Source organism: Crotalus tigris, unplaced genomic scaffold (genome assembly GCF_016545835.1).
Source record: "Crotalus tigris isolate CLP2741 ecotype Arizona unplaced genomic scaffold, ASM1654583v1 scf7180000018992.311333, whole genome shotgun sequence".
Taxonomy (NCBI): domain Eukaryota; kingdom Metazoa; phylum Chordata; class Lepidosauria; order Squamata; family Viperidae; genus Crotalus; species Crotalus tigris.
In genome coordinates this window covers 177,151-198,554 of record NW_024097314.1, presented here as the reverse complement: position 1 = coordinate 198,554, position 21,404 = coordinate 177,151, and the positions used below count along the sequence as shown (strand labels likewise).

General features: G+C 42.0%; 1 protein-coding gene across 4 annotated transcripts in view; it reads right to left on the bottom strand.

The window, feature by feature from the left end:
- Nucleotides 1-308: 308 nt before the first annotated feature.
- LOC120314722 overlaps nucleotides 309-21,404 on the bottom strand; it is a 70,613-nt gene continuing 49,517 nt past the window's right edge. For all 4 annotated transcript variants that reach the window (XM_039358104.1, XM_039358105.1, XM_039358106.1 and 1 more), the window contains exons 5-14: nucleotides 19,252-19,572; nucleotides 15,073-15,375; nucleotides 13,253-13,564; nucleotides 11,333-11,662; nucleotides 9,145-9,480; nucleotides 8,330-8,638; nucleotides 6,998-7,327; nucleotides 5,469-5,783; nucleotides 4,005-4,174; nucleotides 309-843 (exon numbers count right to left, since the gene is read on the bottom strand). In XM_039358104.1, coding sequence (XP_039214038.1) covers nucleotides 835-843; nucleotides 4,005-4,174; nucleotides 5,469-5,783; nucleotides 6,998-7,327; nucleotides 8,330-8,638; nucleotides 9,145-9,480; nucleotides 11,333-11,662; nucleotides 13,253-13,564; nucleotides 15,073-15,375; nucleotides 19,252-19,572 — 2,735 coding nt within the window. In that variant the 3' untranslated portion in view covers nucleotides 309-834. The remainder of the gene's footprint in view (nucleotides 844-4,004; nucleotides 4,175-5,468; nucleotides 5,784-6,997; nucleotides 7,328-8,329; nucleotides 8,639-9,144; nucleotides 9,481-11,332; nucleotides 11,663-13,252; nucleotides 13,565-15,072; nucleotides 15,376-19,251; nucleotides 19,573-21,404) is intronic.

Below are 21,404 nucleotides of genomic sequence, written 5' to 3'. Positions count from 1 at the left end.
GTGGTGAAGGAAAGAGAAGAGGAGAGGAAGAAGAGGGAAGTAGGGAAGAGAAGAAAGGGAGAAAGAAGGTAGAGAAGAAGGAATGTGGATACAGTGAAAGGGGAAATGGGCGAGCAACACCAAAAGTCATGTGTATGTATTTATTTCATTTTATTAAAAGTATCTTATATATGAATGTAAAAAGAATGTATGTTAACATCTGATAAATATCACGGTATATGTATGGGGGAGAGTTTGGAAAAATAAAAAAATATTTTAAAAAAAAGAAAGCTTCCGGTGATGAAGCTCCCACAACTTCTGGTGGCCAGCTGTTCCAGTGGTTGATTGTTCTCACTGTCACAAAATCTCTCCTTATTTCCAGGTTGAATCTCTCCTTGTTCAGTTTCCATCCATCATTCCTTGTCTGGCCTTCAGGTGCTTTGGAAAATAGGTGGATTGGTTTGAAAAGTGCACAGTAAGTTTTTTTAGCTCGTTGACATTTTCCCTTTTAGACATACTTTAAGGGGACAGGACAACAATTAGGTATTTGTGTATCCATAGTGCATTTCTTAGCATTGGTGAACTTTGGGGTGAAGATATTAAACGTCCTTTCTTTCACAGAAACTTTTTTTTAAAGTAGAAAACAAACTTGTTTCTTCCTTTTATTGTTAAGGCTGATGAAGCAGAGACTGTCACATGGAAATGGATATTTTTGTGACGTTTAATGCTTTGCTGTGACTTTCCATGAAACATGTAGCTCAGAACAGTGGTGCATGAAGGATGGGGGAAAGAAATGGATGATGGAGGGGAAAAGGTGGGATCTCATTTCATGTATGCTTCATTGATAGCAAATGGCTATTTCACCTGTGAAAAGAGAAAGAAAAAGAGGAAGAAGGAAGAGAGAGAGAGAAAAAAAGATTAAACCAGGTACTCAATATTAAATAATTGACCTAGTGTGGGTCTCTAGGATATCTAGCTTATTACCATTGATTAATGTCTTAACTAGCTGCATTATCTTAGAACAAGTGTTATACAGGTAGTTCTCGACTTACAACTATTTGTTTAATGACCATTCAAAGTTACAACAGCCCTGAAAAAAAACTGACAGCTGGTTTTTGCATTTACAACCATTACAGCATGCTCATGGTCATGTGATCAAAATTTGTGCACTTGGCAACCAGCATGATGGCTGCAGCATCCTGGGGTCATGTGATCACCATTTGTGACTTTCTCAGCTGGCTTCCAACAAGCAAAGTTAGAATAACAGAGTTGGAAGGGATCTTGGAGGTCTTCTAGTCCAACCCCCTGCTTAGGCAGGAAACCCTATACGTTAGATTGTCCAGTCTCTTCTTAAAAACTTCCAGTGTTGGAGCATTCACTTGTAGTTCCACTGGTTAATTGTTCTGTCAGGAAATTTCTCTTTAGTTATAGGTCAGGCATGTCAAACTCATGACATCACATGATGTTGCGCGATATATCACGACTTTTTCCCCATTGCCGGCAATGGGGTGGGTGTGGTTTCGGCATGACACACCTGGCCTGTGGGCTGGCAGTTTGACATGCCTGTTCTAGGTTATTTCTCTCCTTGATTAGTTTCCATCCGTTGCTTCTTGTCCTGCCTTCAGGTGCTTTGGAGAATAGCTTGACTCCCTCTTCTTTGTGGCAGCCCCTGAGATATTGGAAGTCTGCTATCATGTCACCCCTGGTCCTTCTTTTCATTAAACTAGACATACCCAATTCCAGCAATGGGAGTCAATGGGAGAAGCTGAATTTGCTTAACAACTGCATGATTCTCTTAATAACTACAGTGTTTTGCTTAATAACTGGGGCTGAAAAGATCATAAAATCTGTTGAGACTCTCTTAACACCTGCTTTACTTAGCAGAGGAAATTCTGGATCCCAACTGTGTTCATAAGTCAAAGACTACCTGTAACTCTTGATAACAGAGATTAATTAGTTAATAGGCAAACCAGTAAGTATACAGAAGCATACTTTGTGCCAGGGGCCTTCAAACTTGGCCCTTTGATGACTTGTGGACTTCCACTCCCAGAATTCCTCAGCCAGCATGCCTGGCTGAGGAATTCTGGGAGTGGAAGTCCACAAGTCATCAAAGGGCCAAGTTTGAAGGCCCCTGTTTTGTGCTATGTTGGGGTATCTGCAATGCTTTCTCAAAATTCTGAATATCCACATTGTAGTCCAAAAGGCTGAGGGATTTTTGGACTTAGCTACTGAGTTGGCCCACTCGGTGCAAGGGTGAGTGAACCCTCCAGTTATTGTTGAACTATAACTCTCAATATCCTTCACCCTTAGCTCGGCTGATAGAGGCTGCTAGAAATTGAAGCTGAGGAACATTTAAGAGGACCCAGGTTTCTCAACCTGGGATGGTTAGAACAGAATATAGAACATCATCAGAGTTGGAAGGGATCTTAGAGGTCTTCTAGTCCACACCCCTGCCCAAGCAGGAGACTCTATATTATTTCAGACCAATGGTTGTCCAGTCTCTTCTTCAAAGACTCCACTGATGGAGCACCCACAACTTCTGAAGGCAAATGTTTCCACTGCTTGATTGTTCTCACTGTCAGGAAATTTCTCCTTAGTTCTAGGTTGTTTCTCTTCTTGGTTAGTTTCCATCCATTGCCTTCTGGTGCGTTGGAAAATAGGTGAACCCTCTCTTCTTTGTGGCAGCCCCTCAAATATTAGTACGCTGCTATCATCTCATCCCTAGTCCTTCTTTTCACTAGACTAGATATACTCAATTCCTGCCTAAGTTCTAGCCTCCAGCCCTTTTACAGGGTTATGGTTAGAGTTTTTATAAAATAACATTCTTAATATTTAGCAAACAGCATGTTGTCTGGGTTCACATATTTAAAAAATAATAAGTAATAATTAATTTCTATATTATCATAATCAATATGTTAGTTAATCACTCAATAGTCTTCTTACTGGTATATATTCAATGTTACATAGTACATATTACATTTCTTTCTATCTCACTTTTCTAGCCATTGATAAAAATTGTCCCATGTTCTAAAGTACACTGAGTTTTCTTTCTCTTTTATCTTGAATGTCAATCTGTCCATTTCTGCACAATCTAAAATTTTCTTAATTAGTTCTTCTGTTGGTAAGTTTTCATTTTTCCAATATTGGGCAAATACTATTCCTACTGTGGTTAATATGCAAATCCATGTTTCTGTGCCGTGATGGGTAGATTACTCATTTACCACAGGGGCAACTGAGGAAGAAAGAGATGGCGATAATAAGTAATAAGTAATAATAGTAAAGTTGGAAGGGACCTTGGAGGTTATCTAGTCCAACCCCCTGCTCGGGCAGGAAACCCTACACCATTTCGGACAAGTGGCTGTCCAGTCTCTTCTTAAAAACTTCCAGTGTTGGAGCATTTACTGCTTCTGGAGGCAAGCTGTTCCACTGATTAATTGTTCTCACTGTCAGGAAGTTTCTCCTTAGTTCTATGTTGCTTCTCTCCTTGATTAGTTTCCACCCGTTGCTTCTTGTCCTGCCTTCAGGTGCTTTGGAAAATAGCTTAATTCCCTCTTCTTTATGGCAGCCCCTGAGATATTGGAATACTGCTATCATGTCCCCCTTTGTCCTTCTCTTCGTTAAACTAGACATACCCAATTCTAGCAACCGTTCCTTATATGTTTTAGCCTCAGTCCCCTAATCATCTTTGTTGCTCTTCTCTGTACTCTTTCTAGAGTCTCAACATCTTTTTTACATCGTGGTGACCAAAACTGGATGCAGTATTCCAAGTGTGGCCTTACCAAGGCATTAAAGAATGGTATTAATACTTCACGTGATCTTGATTCTATCCCTCTGTTAATGCAGCCTAGCACTGTGTTGGCCTTTTTGGCAGCTGCAGCACACTGCTGGCTCATATTTAAGTGATTGTCTACTAGGACTCTGAGGTCCCTCTCACAGTTACTACTATTGAGCATGGTGCCACCTATGCTGTACTTGTGCATTTGGCATAATCTATTTCTATGGTTTGAATTGATTTCCTCTTTTACCTTGATGAAAGTGACTAGGCCGCCATAAAATATGGCCACAATGAAGAGAACAATGAAGGTGAAAACTTTATTCCAGACACCATTGGCTTCTTCCAGCTCACTGTATTCAGCTTCGCTTTCGTTGCGGATGTCACAGAAGGCAGCTCCCATGAGGCTACAATCCCAGGAATCTGAAGAATGGAGTGGAAAAAAAACAATCAAATTAGAAAGACGTTTCTGAAAAGCCAACAAAAGCCAACAGAAAGCATTGGATGGACTAGACAGAGGGAGAAGGCATTATGAATTTCTATTTCATCATTGATTTAATATGTGTACGGGTAGTCTTCGACTTACATCCATAACTGAGCCTGGCAATTACTGTGGTACATTATGCTGGTTGTAAAATGGGTAACTACGTGTCCAAGCTGATTTTCAAACTATTTTTTTTTGTTTGGCCATTGTTAAGCGAACACCGTGGTCATTAAAAAAATGCGACAGTTGTTAAGGGAATCCATTGTTCACTATGGGCTTGTTTTTTTCCCCAGAAACCAGAGGTAAATGGTGATTTCTGGCAAAAAATGCCATAAATGGTGACCACGTGACTTCAGGATGCTGCAAACATCTGTAAATGTGGGCTGGTTGCGGAGCACCCAGAAAGCGATCACATGAGGGCAGCCATTGAAATTTCAGAATTGAGTCATAAGTATTTTTTATGGCAGCGGTTCTCAACCTTTTTATACAGCGACCCCCGGTCACATGGATGCGGCGCGCATGCGTGGCGCCGCCCCCTGAGGGGGGAAAATGGCGGATCGCGTTGTTTGGCGACCCCCGTAAAATGGTCGTTCGACCCCAAATGGGGTCGTGACCCATAGGTTGAGAACCGCTGTTTTATGGGGTCCATCATAACTTCAAATAGTTTTAAATGACCGGTCAAAAGTGAAGGAAAACCTGTAATTATGAGATTTCATATGACCAAGAACCAAATGTTCAGGGGGAGTTATAAATACGAGACCCAGAAGTATAAAATAATCAAAACAGATTTAAAGCAAGTCAATGCAATCTGTGTCATGCCTAGAGAATGAACTATAGAATCCTCATTCCCCAAATCATATAATTCAATACTGAGCCAGTTTTAAAAGCAGCAAGGAGAAATAATTAGCGTCAAAAGTCATGTTCAAACGTAAGGAAAAAGACTACAAACAATTTTTTGGGGGGGTGGGGTGGGGAAAAAAACACCGAATGCATGTCAAATGAATATATGTGGGAATCTATAAAACTCCACGGCCCATATAGCATCTTCGGGGCATTGCATTAACCTAAATTATGGCTCTTGTTGGTGTAAACCAAGGTGCCAATCAAAGAAGAAAGAAAGAAACATCCAACTGGTAGACATTATTTTAATGTAAAATGGAAAGATACATAAAAAGTGCCTTATAACAAGAGCACCACAATTGGTGTGGCTGTTGGCGTTGTTGTTGTTTTTACCAGTTAAGAAATTAGTTGTTCTAGCGATTATGTTTTCAGAAGAGATGTGAGCTACAAGGCATCTGTAGGAGGCTCCCATCATCCATTTGCTGGTGGGGATTTCGAGCATGCTTAGCAAGGAACATGTTTGTTTCTCGTGATCACATTTCATGCCGTGGGCATCGTGGCCTTTAAAGGACAACTCTTGGTTTTCTTCTTCCCACTTCAGAAATATTTCATCTGGATAGAAATCTTTCGCTATGCACAGTAGGGTTACATTGAGGTCTTCACTGGATGACTGACGCTGGAGATTCACTTTGGGAGGTCTCACAGTCCCTGGATTAGCAAAGACAAGACAACATGTTTGGGAAACAAAATGTACTGGACTCTATCATCTTTGTACCCTGAGGTGTATCGAGAAGGGTTTTTTTCCCTCTCAGAACTCCCTTTCCTCAGAACTAATATTTAATTTTTTTTTCATGTAAGTTTTAAACTCCCCTTCAGGGTAGAATCAGGGTGACTGGATGGAGCTGAGCGTTTACTGCCCGGCTACCCTTCCTGACTCCTACAAGGAGTTCACAGCAATTTTTTTTTTTCCCTTTGGGCCCTGGGAGAAAAATATCTGCCGCTACCTAGGATTGAACTTTCAACTTTCCAAGCAGGAAGCAAGTGTCTTCACCACTAGGCCACCATGCCACTCACTTTTCAGATAAGGATGATGGGTTAGAAATCTTCAATGTTCCTGCCATCCTTGTCAAGCTATGACTTCTGGAATTCTGGTGGAATTCCTAAGTTAAAGGCCATCAATATTATTTATTTATTTATGAGATTTTTTTTTATCCTGCCTTTATTACTTTATAAGTAATTTAAGGTGGCGAACATACATATATTCCTTCTTTCTCCTCTTTTCCCTACAATAACAGTCCTGGGAAGTGGGTTGGGCTAAGAGAGAGGGACTGGCCCTACGTCACCCAGCCAACTTTCATGCCTAAGTGATTGGCTCAAAGTCACCAGGCTGGTTTCCATGCCTAAGGTGGGACTAGAACTCACAGTCTCCTGGTGATTGGCGGCAAAATCACTAGGCCGGTTTTCATGCCTAAGCTGGGACTAGAACTCACAGTCTCCTGGTGATTGGCCCAAAGTCACTAGGCTGGTTTTCATGCCTAAGGTGGGACTAGAACTCACGGGTCTCCTGGTGATTGGCCCAAAGTCACCAGGCTGTTTTTCATGCCTAAAATGGAACTAGAACTCACAGCCTCCTGGTGATTGGTCCGAAGTCATTCAGCTGGCGTTCATGTTTAAGACAGGACTACAACTCACACTCTCCTGGTGTTTAAACCAGCACCTTAAGCATTTGGCCAAACTGGCTCTGTTGTGAACATACCATTAAGATGTTGCCATGATTCTACTCTTCAGAAACCAGACTCTGCTAAGTGTTATCTGGTTTTGACCACTGCTAGGATCAATTCAGAGTAAGGTTGAATTGAACTACTTCCCAATCTCTCTATACTCTCTCATTTGCTTTGCCAGCTCTTTATATGAGTCCTTACCATTCCTTCGGTCAAAATGCTTCGTCTCTGTTTCTCCTTGGCCGTTCTGGATGCTACAAGTGAATTGGGCGGTGCTAGTCCACTCACTCAGATTCACCTGCAATTGGCCATACATCAAAGAAGTGTGGTTGCTTTCTTGGAAGACTTCATTTGTCACTGAATTATTGTTGGCCGGTTTGCCATCCATGGTCCAGCTGAAGGTTGCATTGGCAGTGGCATTCATGAGGGGCACCATGCAGGTTAGAACTGCACTTCTATTTGTGAAGAGCTCTTCAAAGGAAGGCAATTGCATCTTGATCACTTCCATGTTGCTTGGAGATGTCACCATTCCTTCAAAAGCAATGCGGCATGAATTAATTTGATGGGTACTTTCCTGTTCCTGTCTCACCTCCTTGCCTAAAGGGGATATATTGGAACGACTGTTTCAAATACAGCTGCTCCTTCTTGTGATTAGCCTGGGAAATCTAAATAAAATTAATCTAACATTTGGACGTTATGGCTGAAAAAGAAGGAGGAACAAACAACTTCGTTCTGTTCCCCCCAAAAATGCAGATCCTTCTACTTGGAGATAGGCAAGATGAAGGATGTATGGAATCAATGTGGTTTGACCCACATTCAACCCTTTCTTCCTCAAAGCTAGTAGATTAACCCTCCATCTAATAGAAGTAATTATTTACTACGAGCTTCAAATGCAGAACAGACATGATATTCTAAAAGCTATTCATCTCTCTCAACCAATCAGCTGCTTTTCTCTCTCTTTGATGTCAGTCAATATCAACTCAATAGCCGCAGCCATCAGCACCATGGTACACTTATGGAATGGGACAATTTGGCACAGCCAACTCATCATGGCCAACTTGGCACAGCCTACCTGCCATGGCCAACTAGCCGCAGGGCAATTCAACAACTACAAAAGTTAAATCAATTTCAATGGAACCGTGACCAATAATAATAAAATAAAGACAGTCAGTTCAAAACTACAGGAGTTACAATAATTTCAATGAAAACGTGGTCACCAATAATAAAATGAAATGATTAATACAGCATTGAAAGGTCCCTCAGTTGACTGTGGTGAGTTGTTCTATAGTATCTTTAATATATTTTGGCTGTGCAAATTACTAAAAGCATAACACTTCTGTTGGGAACCATATTAATAACAAAGCAGGCAGGAGTTGGCCGACTAAAAGTCAAGGCCACTGATTTGAAATATGAAGTGGAGCATACCGAGGCTCAAGAAATGTGGCTGTCCGCTCATCATAAAGGTACTTTGCAAACTTATCAGGCCCACTGTTTCTTTTGTTTATAATTTAAATTGGGCAAAGTACAACTTACCAGAAGAATGCACGTCTTTCTTAAACAAAAAGTTGGTTGCATGGTGATTCACAGTGCATGTATATGTTTGTGGATTGTGCCAATCTTCTCCACTGATGGTCAAACTACAGTCCTTCTGGAATGTCCCATCAGGGAGAGGCACTAGAGACGAACAGTTTGGGATGGAATTGAGTTTCTCTCCTTTGATGCTCCACTGAATATCTATGGTTTTGGGGTAGAAGCCGGTAGCAAAGCAAACAAGTTTTGGATAGCCCTTGTCCTCAACAGTGTGGAATGCCATCACTCGTGGAGAAGTGGGTTTCAGGAAATCTGAAAAGAAACGGTTGATTTTGGGGTTGTGCAATATAATCAGGACCGGGTGAGTTTAATACATATGGTTAAATAGCGATAATCTAGATAGATCAGCAACGTTTGATACCCAGCTTTTATTTGATAGGAGGGGCCATGACCTTTAGTGATTTCAAATTATGGAGACTTCTTTCCAATTGGAAACCCATTTGTGGATGGTCATCAAGAGAAGATTGCAATATGTGAACAGCCATCTCTGCCCAAACACCACTGATGGAGCTATCTGACCAACAGTGTTACTTTGAAATGTGAGACTTTTCAATAGAGGACATTCAGTAGCTCCTTATGAGTTGTAAATATTGAGTTTTCACACATTTTATCTGTGGTTAAGAAGTGCAGCTGAGAAACTTGATTCTGCAAGTTTCTTCACTACCGTATGTGATTGACATAGTAATTTTCACTGAGCAGAATTAAAAACTTTGGTTCCATTCCTGGCTGACCAAGAATTTTCCAGCACCAAGACTTACCATACAAATATTTACTGATGCTCTTCATGATAGTTAGGGATTCATGTCCCACTAGGCATGTATACACAGCTCTGTTTTCCCATTCAGATGCTGGGACTTTCAGGACACTTTGAGTAGAAAAAGTGGACTTTCCAGTTTCAAGCATGGATGGGCCTATGATATACTCAGAGGCATCTATACTGCTGTTGTTCTTCTTCCATTTGACGAGTATCTCAGATGGGAAGAATCCGCTGATCACACAAGTCAACCAGGCAACAGCTTGGGAGGTAGGTTGTGTCAATTGTGATAGTGGTGGAAGAACCAAGGAGAGAGATGGTACTTTAATGTGGCTGAAATCTATGCAAAATGAAGATAGAGATGGAAATATGGATAAGGGTATTTTTTTTTTAAAGTGAAAGAAAAAGAAAGGTTGGAATAAATAAATCTCATTGATGATACCGTAAGGATGGTGCATTCATGATATTTAATCTTCATGATTTTGAACTTTTGAATGTTTTTAATTGGGGGCCACCCATTTTCTGAAGCATATGAAACCAAAGATGTGGAAATCATTCTCTGATAATTGGTCCAGAGAATTATTCTCCATTTCTCCACAATTTTCAGGGGCAAAGCAAATCCCAATGGTGCTTTTTTCAAAAGGCAGCTGTACTTGCTTTGTTTTTCCTTGAAGATGTCTCACTTTTCATCCAAGAAGCTTCTTCAGTTCTGACGGAATGTGGAGAATATTCCTTGCAGTCATCTGGTCATTAGCACTCTTTCTGAGAGTCGTTGAGGCCACTTGGAGGTTTATCTGTGCCCTGAATAGTGCAAATGGGAATAAGAATATTTTCCCATTTGCAAGGAATCCTTCCATCCTCAAAACTGAAGAAGCTTCTTGGATGAGAAGCTAAATGTCTTCGAGGAAAAACTCCAACACTGGAAGTTTTAAAGAAGAGATTGGACAACTATTTGTGTGAAATGGTATAGGGTTTCCTAGCTGAGCAGCAGGTTGGACTAGAAGACCTCCAAGGTCCCTTCCAACTATTCTATTCTATTCTATTCTATTCTATTCTATTCTATTCTATTCTATTCTATTCTATTCTATTCTATTCTATTCTATTCTATTCTATTCTATTCTATTCCACTCCATTCCACTCCACTCCACTCTACTCTATGTACTCTAATTCTCTTCTCTTCTCTTCTCTTCTCTTCTCTTCTCTTCTCTTCTCTTCTCTTCTCTTCTCTTCTCTTCTCTTCTACTCCACTCCACTCCACTCCACTCCACTCCACTCTACTCTATCTACTCTAATTCTCTTCTCTTCTCTTCTCTTCTCTTCTCTTCTCTTCTCTTCTCTTCTCTTCTCTTCTCTTCTCTTCTCTTCTCTTCTCTTCCACTCCACTCCACTCCACTCCACTCCACTCCACTCCACTCCACTCCACTCCACTCCACTCTATCTACTCTAATTCTCTTCTCTTCTCTTCTCTTCTCTTCTCTTCTCTTCTCTTCTCTTCTCTTCCACTCCACTCCACTCCACTCTACTCTACGCTATGTACTCTAATTCTCTTCTCTTCTCTTCTCTTCTCTTCTCTTCTCTTCTCTTCTCTTCTCTTCCCTTCCACTCCACTCCACTCCACTCTATCTACTCTAATTCTCTTCTCTTCTCTTCTCTTCTCTTCTCTTCTCTTCTCTTCTCTTCTCTTCTCTTCTCTTCTCTTCTCTTCTCTTCTCTTCTCTTCTCTTCTCTTCCCTTCCCTTCCACTTCACTCCACTCCACTCTACTCTACTCTACTCTACTCTAGCTACTCTAATTCTCTTCTCCTCTCCTCTCCTCTCCTCTCCTCTCCTCTCCTCTCCTCTCCTCTCCTCTCCTCTCCTCTCCTCTCCTCTCCTCTCCTCTCCTCTTCTCTTCCCTTCCCTTCCACTCCACTCCACTCTACTCCACTCCACTCCACTCCATCTACTCTAATTCTCTTCTCTTCTCTTCTCTTCTCTTCTCTTCTCTTCTCTTCTCTTCTCTTCTCTTCTCTTCTCTTCTCTTCTCTATTCCATTCCATTCCATTGCAAAACAAAGAAAGTACAGTTGCCTTTCGGGGGAAAAAAGGCACATTTGAGGCAACCTGGATGATTGAGAATCTCTGTAGACATTCGGGCAAGCCAAATATTTCCCCCTGATCTCTTTGAGGCCTTCCTTGTTGAATCTTCTCTCACCTGTGTTTTTTTGGATGCTCCGCTTCACCTCAGGGAAAAGTGAGCAGCGATGAGAAATGCTGCATTCAATTTTCTTTCCAGAATCCCAGATCTGACTGGTGAGTTTAAGCTGGCTTTGGAAACTTTGGGTCCGATTTGGGTGTCTCTTGATTTTTTCTGTGGTGGCATTTGTGGTGAGGTTAAGTCCGTTCATCATCCAGGTGAGCATCACGTTCTCCAGTTCATAGCCCACCACAAGGCAAGTCAAGGAAGCTCTCTTTTGGGTGAAAAGCCTCTCCAGGGGGGGTTTGAGTAGAAAAATTGTGGGAGGTGGTATACTGTTCTTACAAGCTACAAGAGGGCAAATGACAAACATTTTACGATGGGCAGAATAAAATAGTAAAAAAAGATCATATGGAGGAGCAAAACACTATACAGGCAGTCCTTGACTTACAGCTGTTCATTTAGTGACCATTTGAAGTTACAACAGCACTCAAAAAAGTGACGTACGGCCATTTTTCATAGTTGTGACCATTGCAGCATCCCTATCATCAAACGATGAAAATTTGGACACTTGGCAACTGCTTCATATTTATGACAGTTGCAGCCTCCTAGGGTCACGTGATCCCCTTTGGGGAACTTCTAAGAAGCAAAGTCAATGGGGAAGCCAGATTCACTTAACAACGCTGTTGCTAACTTAACAACGGCAATGATTCGCTTAACAACTGTGGCAAGAAAGGTCATAAAACAGGGCAAAACTCACTTAACATCTATGTTGCTTAGCATCAGAAGTTTTGGGCTCAGCTGTGGTCATGAGGACTCCCTGTAGGAAGTATTGAACAAGCGTTGAGGAAAGCAAGAAGAATCAGCCCAATCAGCAACAAATTGGAACATTTCACTCTATACAGGAAGTCCTTGACTTATAATTTAATTGAACCCAGAACTGTGGTCATAAATCTTTGCAGTCAAAAGGCAAAGCATTGTGTGGCCAACTTGATTTTCTGGCTGTTTTCTGCAAAGCTTGTTGAGTAAGTGTCATAGTCATTAAACAAGTATATTTTCCCCAGTGGGAGTTTTTTAAATAGAAAACTGGAAGTCAGTGCCAGAAACTGGCAAAAAAAGTCCCAAATTGCAGTCACATAACCCCAGGTATCTCAGTGTTTTGCTGTTGTTTTTACTCACTGTTTATCCATTATCGCCAATGTTATAAGCCTAACTCTTTGCTTCTTAACTATACGGGAAGATGGATTCTCCTATCTATTGACTGGGGTCATGTGCCCCCCCAGGAAAATGGCAGTAAAGGTGAGTCAGTTGCCAAGTGCCCAAAATGTTCTGTGGCTGTCAAAATTCTGAAAATGGGTTGTTAAGTAGCTTTTGGGGGAGGACCATTGTAGCTCTGAAGAGTTGCTAAGCGATTGGCTGTAAATCAAGGACTAGCTATAGTCAAACACTTTTCTTTCCAATTGAGTCATTATTACATTCTGGGATCAATTCAATGTAATTTTCTGGCGTTATGATCATCTTTTTTTAAAGGTGCTACCAAGACTCAAAGGAAGAAGGAAAACAAAATAAGAGAACATGAAGTTATGTTCCAGACAGAAATATGTTAAGAGACAGAGAATGAATGGACAGACAGAATAAGTCAAAAAGGAGAGGGACAGAAAAAGAAAAGAAAAAGAGAGGGAGAGAAAAAGAAGAGAGAGAAAGAAAAAAAGAGAGAGAAATAGAGAGAGAGAAAGAGAAAGAGAAAAAGAGAAGAAAAGAAAGAGACAGAGGGAGAGAGAGAAGAACGAAAAAAGAAAAAGAAAGAGAAAGAGAGAGAGAAAGAAAAAGAAAGAAAGAGAGAGAAAGAAAAAGAGAGAAAGAGAGAGAGAAAGAAAAAAGAAAAAAGAGAGAAAGAAAGAGAAAGAGAAAAAAAAAGAGTGAGTAAGAGAGAATCACCTTTGCATTTGCTGATACTTCTTGTCTCTGTGTGGTTTCTTCCAGCTTGAGTTACTTTGCAGGTATATTCTTTGAGCTTGTTCCATTCTTGTAGGGATACTGTGAAGTTGCTGCTAGTGTAGAATTGGACACTATTTGACCGATCCTTTGGTAACGTTTGAAATTTCCCATCTGGTTCCCAGGTGACTTGGATGTTCTCTAAGGAGTTGCTATAGATGGAACAGACTAAGGTCACACTACTGATGGCTCCTAAACTTGGACAGAGTGGATGGACATTCAGAGTCACCATGAGAGACATGGGCCTAACCCAGCCTAAAGAAACAGAAAGAGAAGCGTCAATTTTATTCAGGTTTATTTTGTAGGAAAATGAAGAATATGAGGTCTACAAAAATAGAGTCAAGGAGAGAATGAACCAGTTCTCTCTCTTAAAATGTTAATGGAGTAATGAAGTTGTAGAACTCTTATTTAGCCTTCCCTTGTATCTCGGTGTTTTGCTATTGTTTGTAACCCACTTTTTATCCATCATCTCCAACATTATAAGCCTAACTCTTTGCTTCTTAACCATACAGGAAGATGGATTCTCCTGTCTTTTGCCTTGGCCAAGTCTCATTTCATTAGATGAAAGAGTATTTGCTTGAGAGAAACAAGAATTTTGGAGAATCTCCTGGGTGTGATATGGTGGTCTTACATGTATTTAATTGCAGAATGGGCTGAGAACTGTGTCTGAATGTTGCAACTTTCCTTGTACAAATAATCTTCCTTGGATTTCTGTGCTTGCATGGAAGAGCTGTCTTTGGATATTTTTCCAGGGGGCACAGTTATCATTAATAAGAGGAGCCTTGTTCATGAAAAACCTGCTGGAGAATTTCTCCATCCCTTGGAAAAGTCTTCTACTGAATCTGTTTGGCCAGAAAAGTGGCAGAGAATTTAGAAAGAGCATTGGTGGCTTTAAATGAGCCGTGGCGGCGCAGTGATTATAATGCAGTACTTCAGGCTACTTCTGCTGACTGTCAGCTGCCTGCAGTTCGATTCTGATTGGCTCAAGGTTGACTCAGCCTTCCAACATCGGTAAAATGTGGACCCAGATTGTTGGGGGCCATAGTCTGACTCTGTAAACCACTTACAGAGGGCTGTAAAGCACTATGAAGTGATATATAGGTCTAAGTGCTATTGCTATAAATTTCCCCCTTAGCCCTTCATGGTCCATATACAGTAGTATTGTGGTTCTTTCAGAATTAATTGTCCTGTCCTACTAACTTCTCTATTTTTTTTAAGAGTGCAGTACAATCATAATAATCTTATTATAATTTGTATAGCAATAAATAAATTATCCATTGTCGGCTTGTTGGGCCTGTCACAACTTCACCAGAGCTCCCTTAGCCAGGCTATTTCAGGGTGACCCAGAATCTCAACTAACAATGGTTAAGGCCATCAGAAGAGCAGGAACCAAAACTTTGTATCTCCCTTAATACCCAAAGCAGTCAAAGAGGAGGAGGAGGAGGAGGAGAAAGAAGAAGAAGAGAAATAGGAAGATGAGAATGAGGAAGAAGAAGAAGAGGAGGAGGAAGAGGAGGAGGAGAAAGAAGAGGAAGAGGAGGAGGAGGAAGAAGAGGAAGAGAAAGAGGAAGAGAAAGATGAGAAGGAAGAGGAAGAATAGGAGGAAGGGGATAATGATGACGAGGAGGAGTGCAATCCAGGCACACAGTATTCAGAAGAAAGCCCCAGTTTACATCCAGTAAGTGAGAAGGAAAAGATTGGAGCATGAAACATCCAATTAAAAGATGGACCTCAGACATTCTAGCTTTGCTGCTCCATCTCACCTTTTCTGGAGATCTTCTGGACCTGTTTTGTATTCGTTGGTTGGTGTACCACCTCACAACTATTGTTGTCCATTTTTTGCCATTGGGAGATGGGGATGGTAAGTTGGCTGCTGGCCCAGTAGGTTCCATCTGCCATCTTCCTGACCACAGTGTCTTCCTTCTTATTTTGTGGCCCACCCATCCACTTGATGGTGACACTTGGGGGTCTGTAATTAGATGCGATGCATTTCAACATCACGGTGTCCTTCACCTGATCTACAGACTGCAGGAGTTCCACCGTAGGTGCTTGAGGCTCCAGGAAATCTGTAAAGAGACTGTGATCATCAGGAGCCATAATCAAAGTAGAGGAAGGGACATATCGTAAGGTGCATTAGGGTGACATCAAAAAATAAGTTACCTGTAATAAGCAAATGGATCTCCCTGGAGTGTAAATAAAAGAATTGGAGATATTCTTCAAGAAGCAAATGAGGGCTGTATGAATCTTCCCGATGTAGGCTCTTTGCTGTACGATGGGAATGTGATGCTGATGGAGATTGTGTCTGAGCATGTCTAGAATAATTGGGCACCAAGTGCTAGAAGAAGCAACCAGCAGTACCTCAACTAGAACTAATTTTTTTTAAAGTTTGCCAATGAAATTAGACTTGTGTGCCTGAAATGTAAAAACTACTGGAAACATTGAAATCATATAATTAAAAATAAAAAAACAATCCTTTTTTCCAGGGACAAAAATCATGCAAAGTTGAAATGCATGCAATGATTTCCTCCTGAACCCATATTTAAAATCTACAATTATTTATCTGATTTCTTTCTTTTACTTTCTAGATGATGTTTTTAGCTTAGCCAGGGCTTGCTTGCCCAGTTTTTACGCACATATTAGATTGCCTAATGTAAACACCCACAGTATATGTCTCTTAAAGTCATAGCAGGATACTTGTTTGCATAACCAGAGGAGAGAAAAGTCTAATCACCTCAGTGGGTAAAAAAGAAAGAACGGTAAATGTATGATATAACTTCAAATATCTTAGTCTAGGACAGAGTTCACCAGAAGCATCCAAACCAGTGGTTCTCAACCTTTTTGATGCCGCGACCCCCAACCGGTCTTAAGTCGAGGACTAAACTGGTCATAAGTCGAGGACTAGACCGGTCGTAAGTCAAGGACTATCCAACCGGTCGTAAGTCGAGGACTTTCCCTGCCCGGGAGCGCCACGCATGCATGGTGCCGCCCCCTGTGCAGGCCGAGGTGTAGCTGGCAAGGGACAGAGATGGAGCAGGCCGACCACTGGAAAAGGGTAAAAAAAATGGCAGACAGCCTTGCTTGGCGACCCCCGTGAAATGGTCGATCGACCCCAAATGGGGTCGCGACCCATAGGTTGAGAACCGCTGATCCAAACAGATATTAATCAACTATGGAAGTGGTTGTTCTTCTCCTTAAATATATGTTAGGCTTAAGTGCTATATGTATAAACATGTTAATGTATAGACATGGTAATCTGATGCACTAGATCTGGGGTGTCAAACTCGCAATGTCACATGACATGTCGCGACATATCGTGACTTTTTTTCCATTGCCGGCAATGGGGTGGACACGGTTTCGCATCCAGCCCATGGGCCGGCAATTTGACACCCCTGCACTAGATGTTTATATGGTAACAAGGGAGTGAATACAGCATTTTCCAAAGCATTTGAGACATTAACAAAATAAAATAGTACCACCTAATGTTTTGCTTGGGATAGGAAGCTAAGCAGGATCAGGCCTGGTTAATATTTGGAAGGGGACACATGTGAAGAATTCCTAATGGAAGAGGATATTTGTGGCTCAAGTTTGAATTGCAGAGTCCTTGATGCTCTCTGAGCTGGTGGTTTTCTTGCAGACATTTTATCTCATTGGTGGTAAAGGGAGAGGGGTTTATGGAATGGGGGAAAGTGAAGTGGGTGGTGGCGGTGGTGGTGGTGGTGGTGGTGGTAGTGGAGGAGGAGGAGGAGGAGGACTGTGGGGTCATTGATGCTCTCTCCTGTGAGTTGTTTCCTTGCAGATGTTTCATGATCCAACCAGAGAACATCAGTGGTGGAAGGTAAGGGTTTGTGGAGTGGAGGAGAAGGAGAAGGATGATGATGATGATGATGATGAGGAGGAGGAGGATGATTGTGAGGTCCTTGGTGCTCTCTGAGCTTGGTTGTTTTCTTTCAGACATTTAATTACCAAATTAGGTAACATCATCAGTGCTGGTGATGCTGATGATGGTAATGAAACATCTGCAAAAAAGCCATCAAGCTCAGAGAGTATCACGTTTCCAAAGTTGGAGAATTCCAGAACTGAGAGCAAAATTGGGGAGCTGAAAACTTCCCAGGAAGAAGTGGCACCCAACCACTTCTGGACTGCTGCCAAGAAGACATCATGGACTTGGTTCTTGAAATCAGCAGAAGCTAAGTGTTGACTTGAAGAAAGCGTCCTTTTACTTTATTATCTCAGGTGAGTCCCCCAAAATGTCAACATTTTCCAATAGAAGAAAAGTGAAACAAAAACCAACCAACCGACCAAACAAAAAACCCCTCCCCTCTTTTGGTTATTTTCCCCCCACCCCTTCCTCCGATAATTCTTCAGGCCAAAAATATGAACCGTTTCTTCAGAACGGACAGAAATGAGGCATGGTTGTGTGAATGTTCCATCAGTGGTGTTGGATTCAGATGGCTGTTTCACATTATTAGGATCATTTGCACAATGAATACACAAGCATGAACTAGCCCATGTCCCTTCTTAATACTATTTGCACTGCTGATGGAATTGAGGGTTAAAGTTTTAGATACGATGAAATTTATTTTACCAAGCATTTTACTGAACCAACTCTGATTTCCATGTCTTACCCTTGTGGAAGTACCCTGGGTATGCTTAAAAATATTAGAATTGATTGATATATTTATACATATTTGCTTAACTCCAGATGATTATTGCTCTTAACCTTGGTGCCAATGGTTGCAGGAATTGGGTACATTTGTTTAATGAAAAGAAGGACTAAGGCTGATATGATAGCAGTCTTCCAATATCTAAGGGGTTGATATAAAGAAGAGGGGTCAACCTCTTTTCCAAAACACCTCAAGGCAGGACAAGAAGTAACAGATGGAAATTAATCAAGGAGAGAAGCAACCTGGAACTAAGGAGAAATTTCCTGACAGTGAGAACAATTACTCAGTAGAAAGACTTGCCTCCAGAGGTTGTGGGTGCTCCAACACTGGAGGTTTTAAAGAAGAGGTTGGACAAGCATTTGTCTGAAATGTTATAGTGCTTCCTACGTGAGCAGGAGGTTGGACTAGAAGACCTCCAAGGTCCCTTCCAACTCTATTATTCTGTTATATAGCTGCACTCAGAGAGGCAGATTACATTCAAAGTTGGTGTTCCACTAATCACAGTAGAGAAAAATGTGCAACAGCAAGTTCAGCAGCTGTTTCTGGACTCTGGATAGCATTACACAACTGGATGTAATGGCTTTGCTGGAAAAGGAAGGACTAAATTCTTGCAAGATCTCGTAAGATGCTCTTGCAATTTGGTACAAAATTTTGATGAAGATTTGGATAATTTTGAGGGGAAAGGACTCTATCAGGACAGTGGTTCTCAACCTGTGGGTCGGGACCCCATTTGGGGTCGAACGACCATTTCACGGGGTCGCCAAACAACGCAGTCCGCCATTTTCCCCCCCTTTTCCTTAGCTGTGCTACTCCCTTTTATTCTATTGAATAGAGTCTAATTCTATTGGCTTTCAAAAGCCAATAGGAATTGTCCAGGCTGTCTCTGCCCTGCTGAGCCCGCCAAAAGTCCCATTCTGCAAACGGTGCTGCACCAGTTGAGTAGTCCTCGACTTATGACCAGTTGGGGGTCGCGGCATTAAAAAGGTTGAGAACCACTGCTATCAGGACCAATATGCATTTTCTGCTGCTCCATAATATACATTTTCACCTGGGCTCCTCAGAATAATAACCATGTAGCACCGTAAATAATAATATTTTTCAGTAACGGGGTCCTTCTTTCCGTTAATGGACTTGCCTCTGAGCTGTGCTCAACTAAAGGATGTTTGTGATCTATGAGCTTTTTAACCCTTTACAGCGAAGAATCTCTTGCAGAAGATCCACGCTCGCCATGTAACTCATAGTGATGCCTCCAGCGACATCCTTAGAAGGTCCACTTACCAATGGGTACTTTTTCATAGGCCGTGTACGGAGTTTGAGAAGCAGGATGGTGGACTATACAGCTGTAGCTCCCTCCTTTTCCTCCGGGTTCATCTCTGCTGATTTTTAAGATGCTATAAATGGAGTACCCGTTTGCTGTCTCCGTGGCGATCCCATTATCGTACAGTTTTTCATCCAGGGATACGTTATTTCTTTCCCACGAGATGCTAATCTCCTCTGGGGAAAATCCACTCACGTCACAGATGAGAATGAGGGCAGTGGTGCTCTTGAGGGAAATCTCTAGCGGGGCACGGGAAATGATGACGGAGGGCGCTTGCATTTCTAAATTGAAAAAGAAAAGAAAAATGTGCAGGCTTTTTAAAAACAGAAAACAGTATGGTGCATATATTTTTGACAATACCGTATATGCTGGCGTATAAGACGACTTCCGGAAGCGCTAAACTCGGCGCCAAAGGCGGGGGTCGTCTTATACGCCAAGTCGTCTTATACTGGTAGTTTCCGGCGTATAAGACGACGTTCTAGGAACGCGGCTCGGCGATAAAGACGGGGGTCATCTTATACGCCGGGTCGCCTAATACGCCAGCATATACGATACTCATAATCGTAGTGTTCCTCTAATTCAGGGGTTTTCAACCTTGGCAACTTGAAGACTTGTGGACTTCAACTCCCAGAATTCCTGGCTGAGGAATTCTGGGAATTGAAATCCATAAGTCTTCAAGTTGCCAAGGTTGAGAACCCCTGCACTAATTTGTCTGTTTTGGTGTAATTCGGCATTGAGGTGACCTTTTGAGTTAGTCTGGACTCCTGGTGACAAGAGGAAGAGGTCCATGCTTTAACCCCCCCCCAGATTGAGGAGTCCCTTTCATACCCTAATCACCTTCTGGCTTGACTACTGCAACTGGGGCAATCCTTGAAGACCACTGGGAAGCTTCAAGTGGTCTAGAATGCAGTGGCTCAAACAATAATGGGCGTGGCTCAGCATGCCCATGTAATCTCAGCTTTCTGAGCAGCAAGGATTGACAAATTGCTTCCAGTTGCAAATTCAATGTGCTGGTGATTATCTATAAAACTCTCATGGATTACTTGAGGGACCACCTTTCTCCCTTAGCATCCACCTGGCTAATTCAAACATATAAGGTTGGCATATTTTGAGTTCCTTTGATTAAACATCTCACAGGGCCCTGGAAGAATGAGTCCTCTACAGCACCACCTGTCACCAAATCTGGTTGCATAACAGAATAACAAAGTTGGAAGGGACCTTGGAGGTCTTCCAGTCCAACCTCCTGCTCAGACAGGAAACCCTATACCAGGGGTAGGCAACCTTAGCTCTTTTATGACTCGTGCACTTCAACTCCCAGAATTCCTGAGCCAGCCATGCTGAAGGAAAGGGAGAGGTTGAGCCATGCTGACTCAGGAATTCTGGGAGTTGAAGTCCACGAATCATAAAAGAGCCAAGGTTGCCTACCCTTGCCCTATACCAGGGGTAGGCAACCCAAAACACTCAAAGAGCCACTTGGACCCACCGAAAACAAAACACTGGGAGCCGCAAAACCCTTTTGATATCTAAAATGAAGATAACACTGCATATATCCTTTTTTACCTTTTATTTATATATATATAAAGGTAAAAAGGGATATATGCAGTGTTATCTTTATTTTAGATGTCAAAAGGGTCTCTCTGTCTCTGTCTCCCTCTCTCTCTTTCTGCCCTTGATCTGCCAGTTCCCCCACTCTTTTTCTTTCTCTCTCTCTCTCTCTTTCCTCTCTCTCTCTCTCTTTCTCTCCCCCCTCCCTCCCTCTCTCCGATCTTCTGCTCACCTGGCAAGCTGGTTTCAAGCTGTTCTCCAACAAGCTCAGGGATAGGCAACCTTGGCTCTTTTATGACTCATGGACTTCAACTCCCAGAATTCCTGAGTCAGCATAGCTGGGCTACCTAGCTCTCTCCTGCCCTTCCTGCTTCCTGTTTCATGCAGAGATGCAGCAAAGGGAGGAGCCGTGCCCAATAAGCTTTTCAGCTCCTCGGAGAACACCGTGAGTCCACTCTCTTTTATACACACACCACACACACACACACACACACACAGAGACACACAAACACAAAGAGACAGAGAGAGAAGCAGGAAAGTGCAAGTGCCTCTCCCTGTCCCCCCCCTC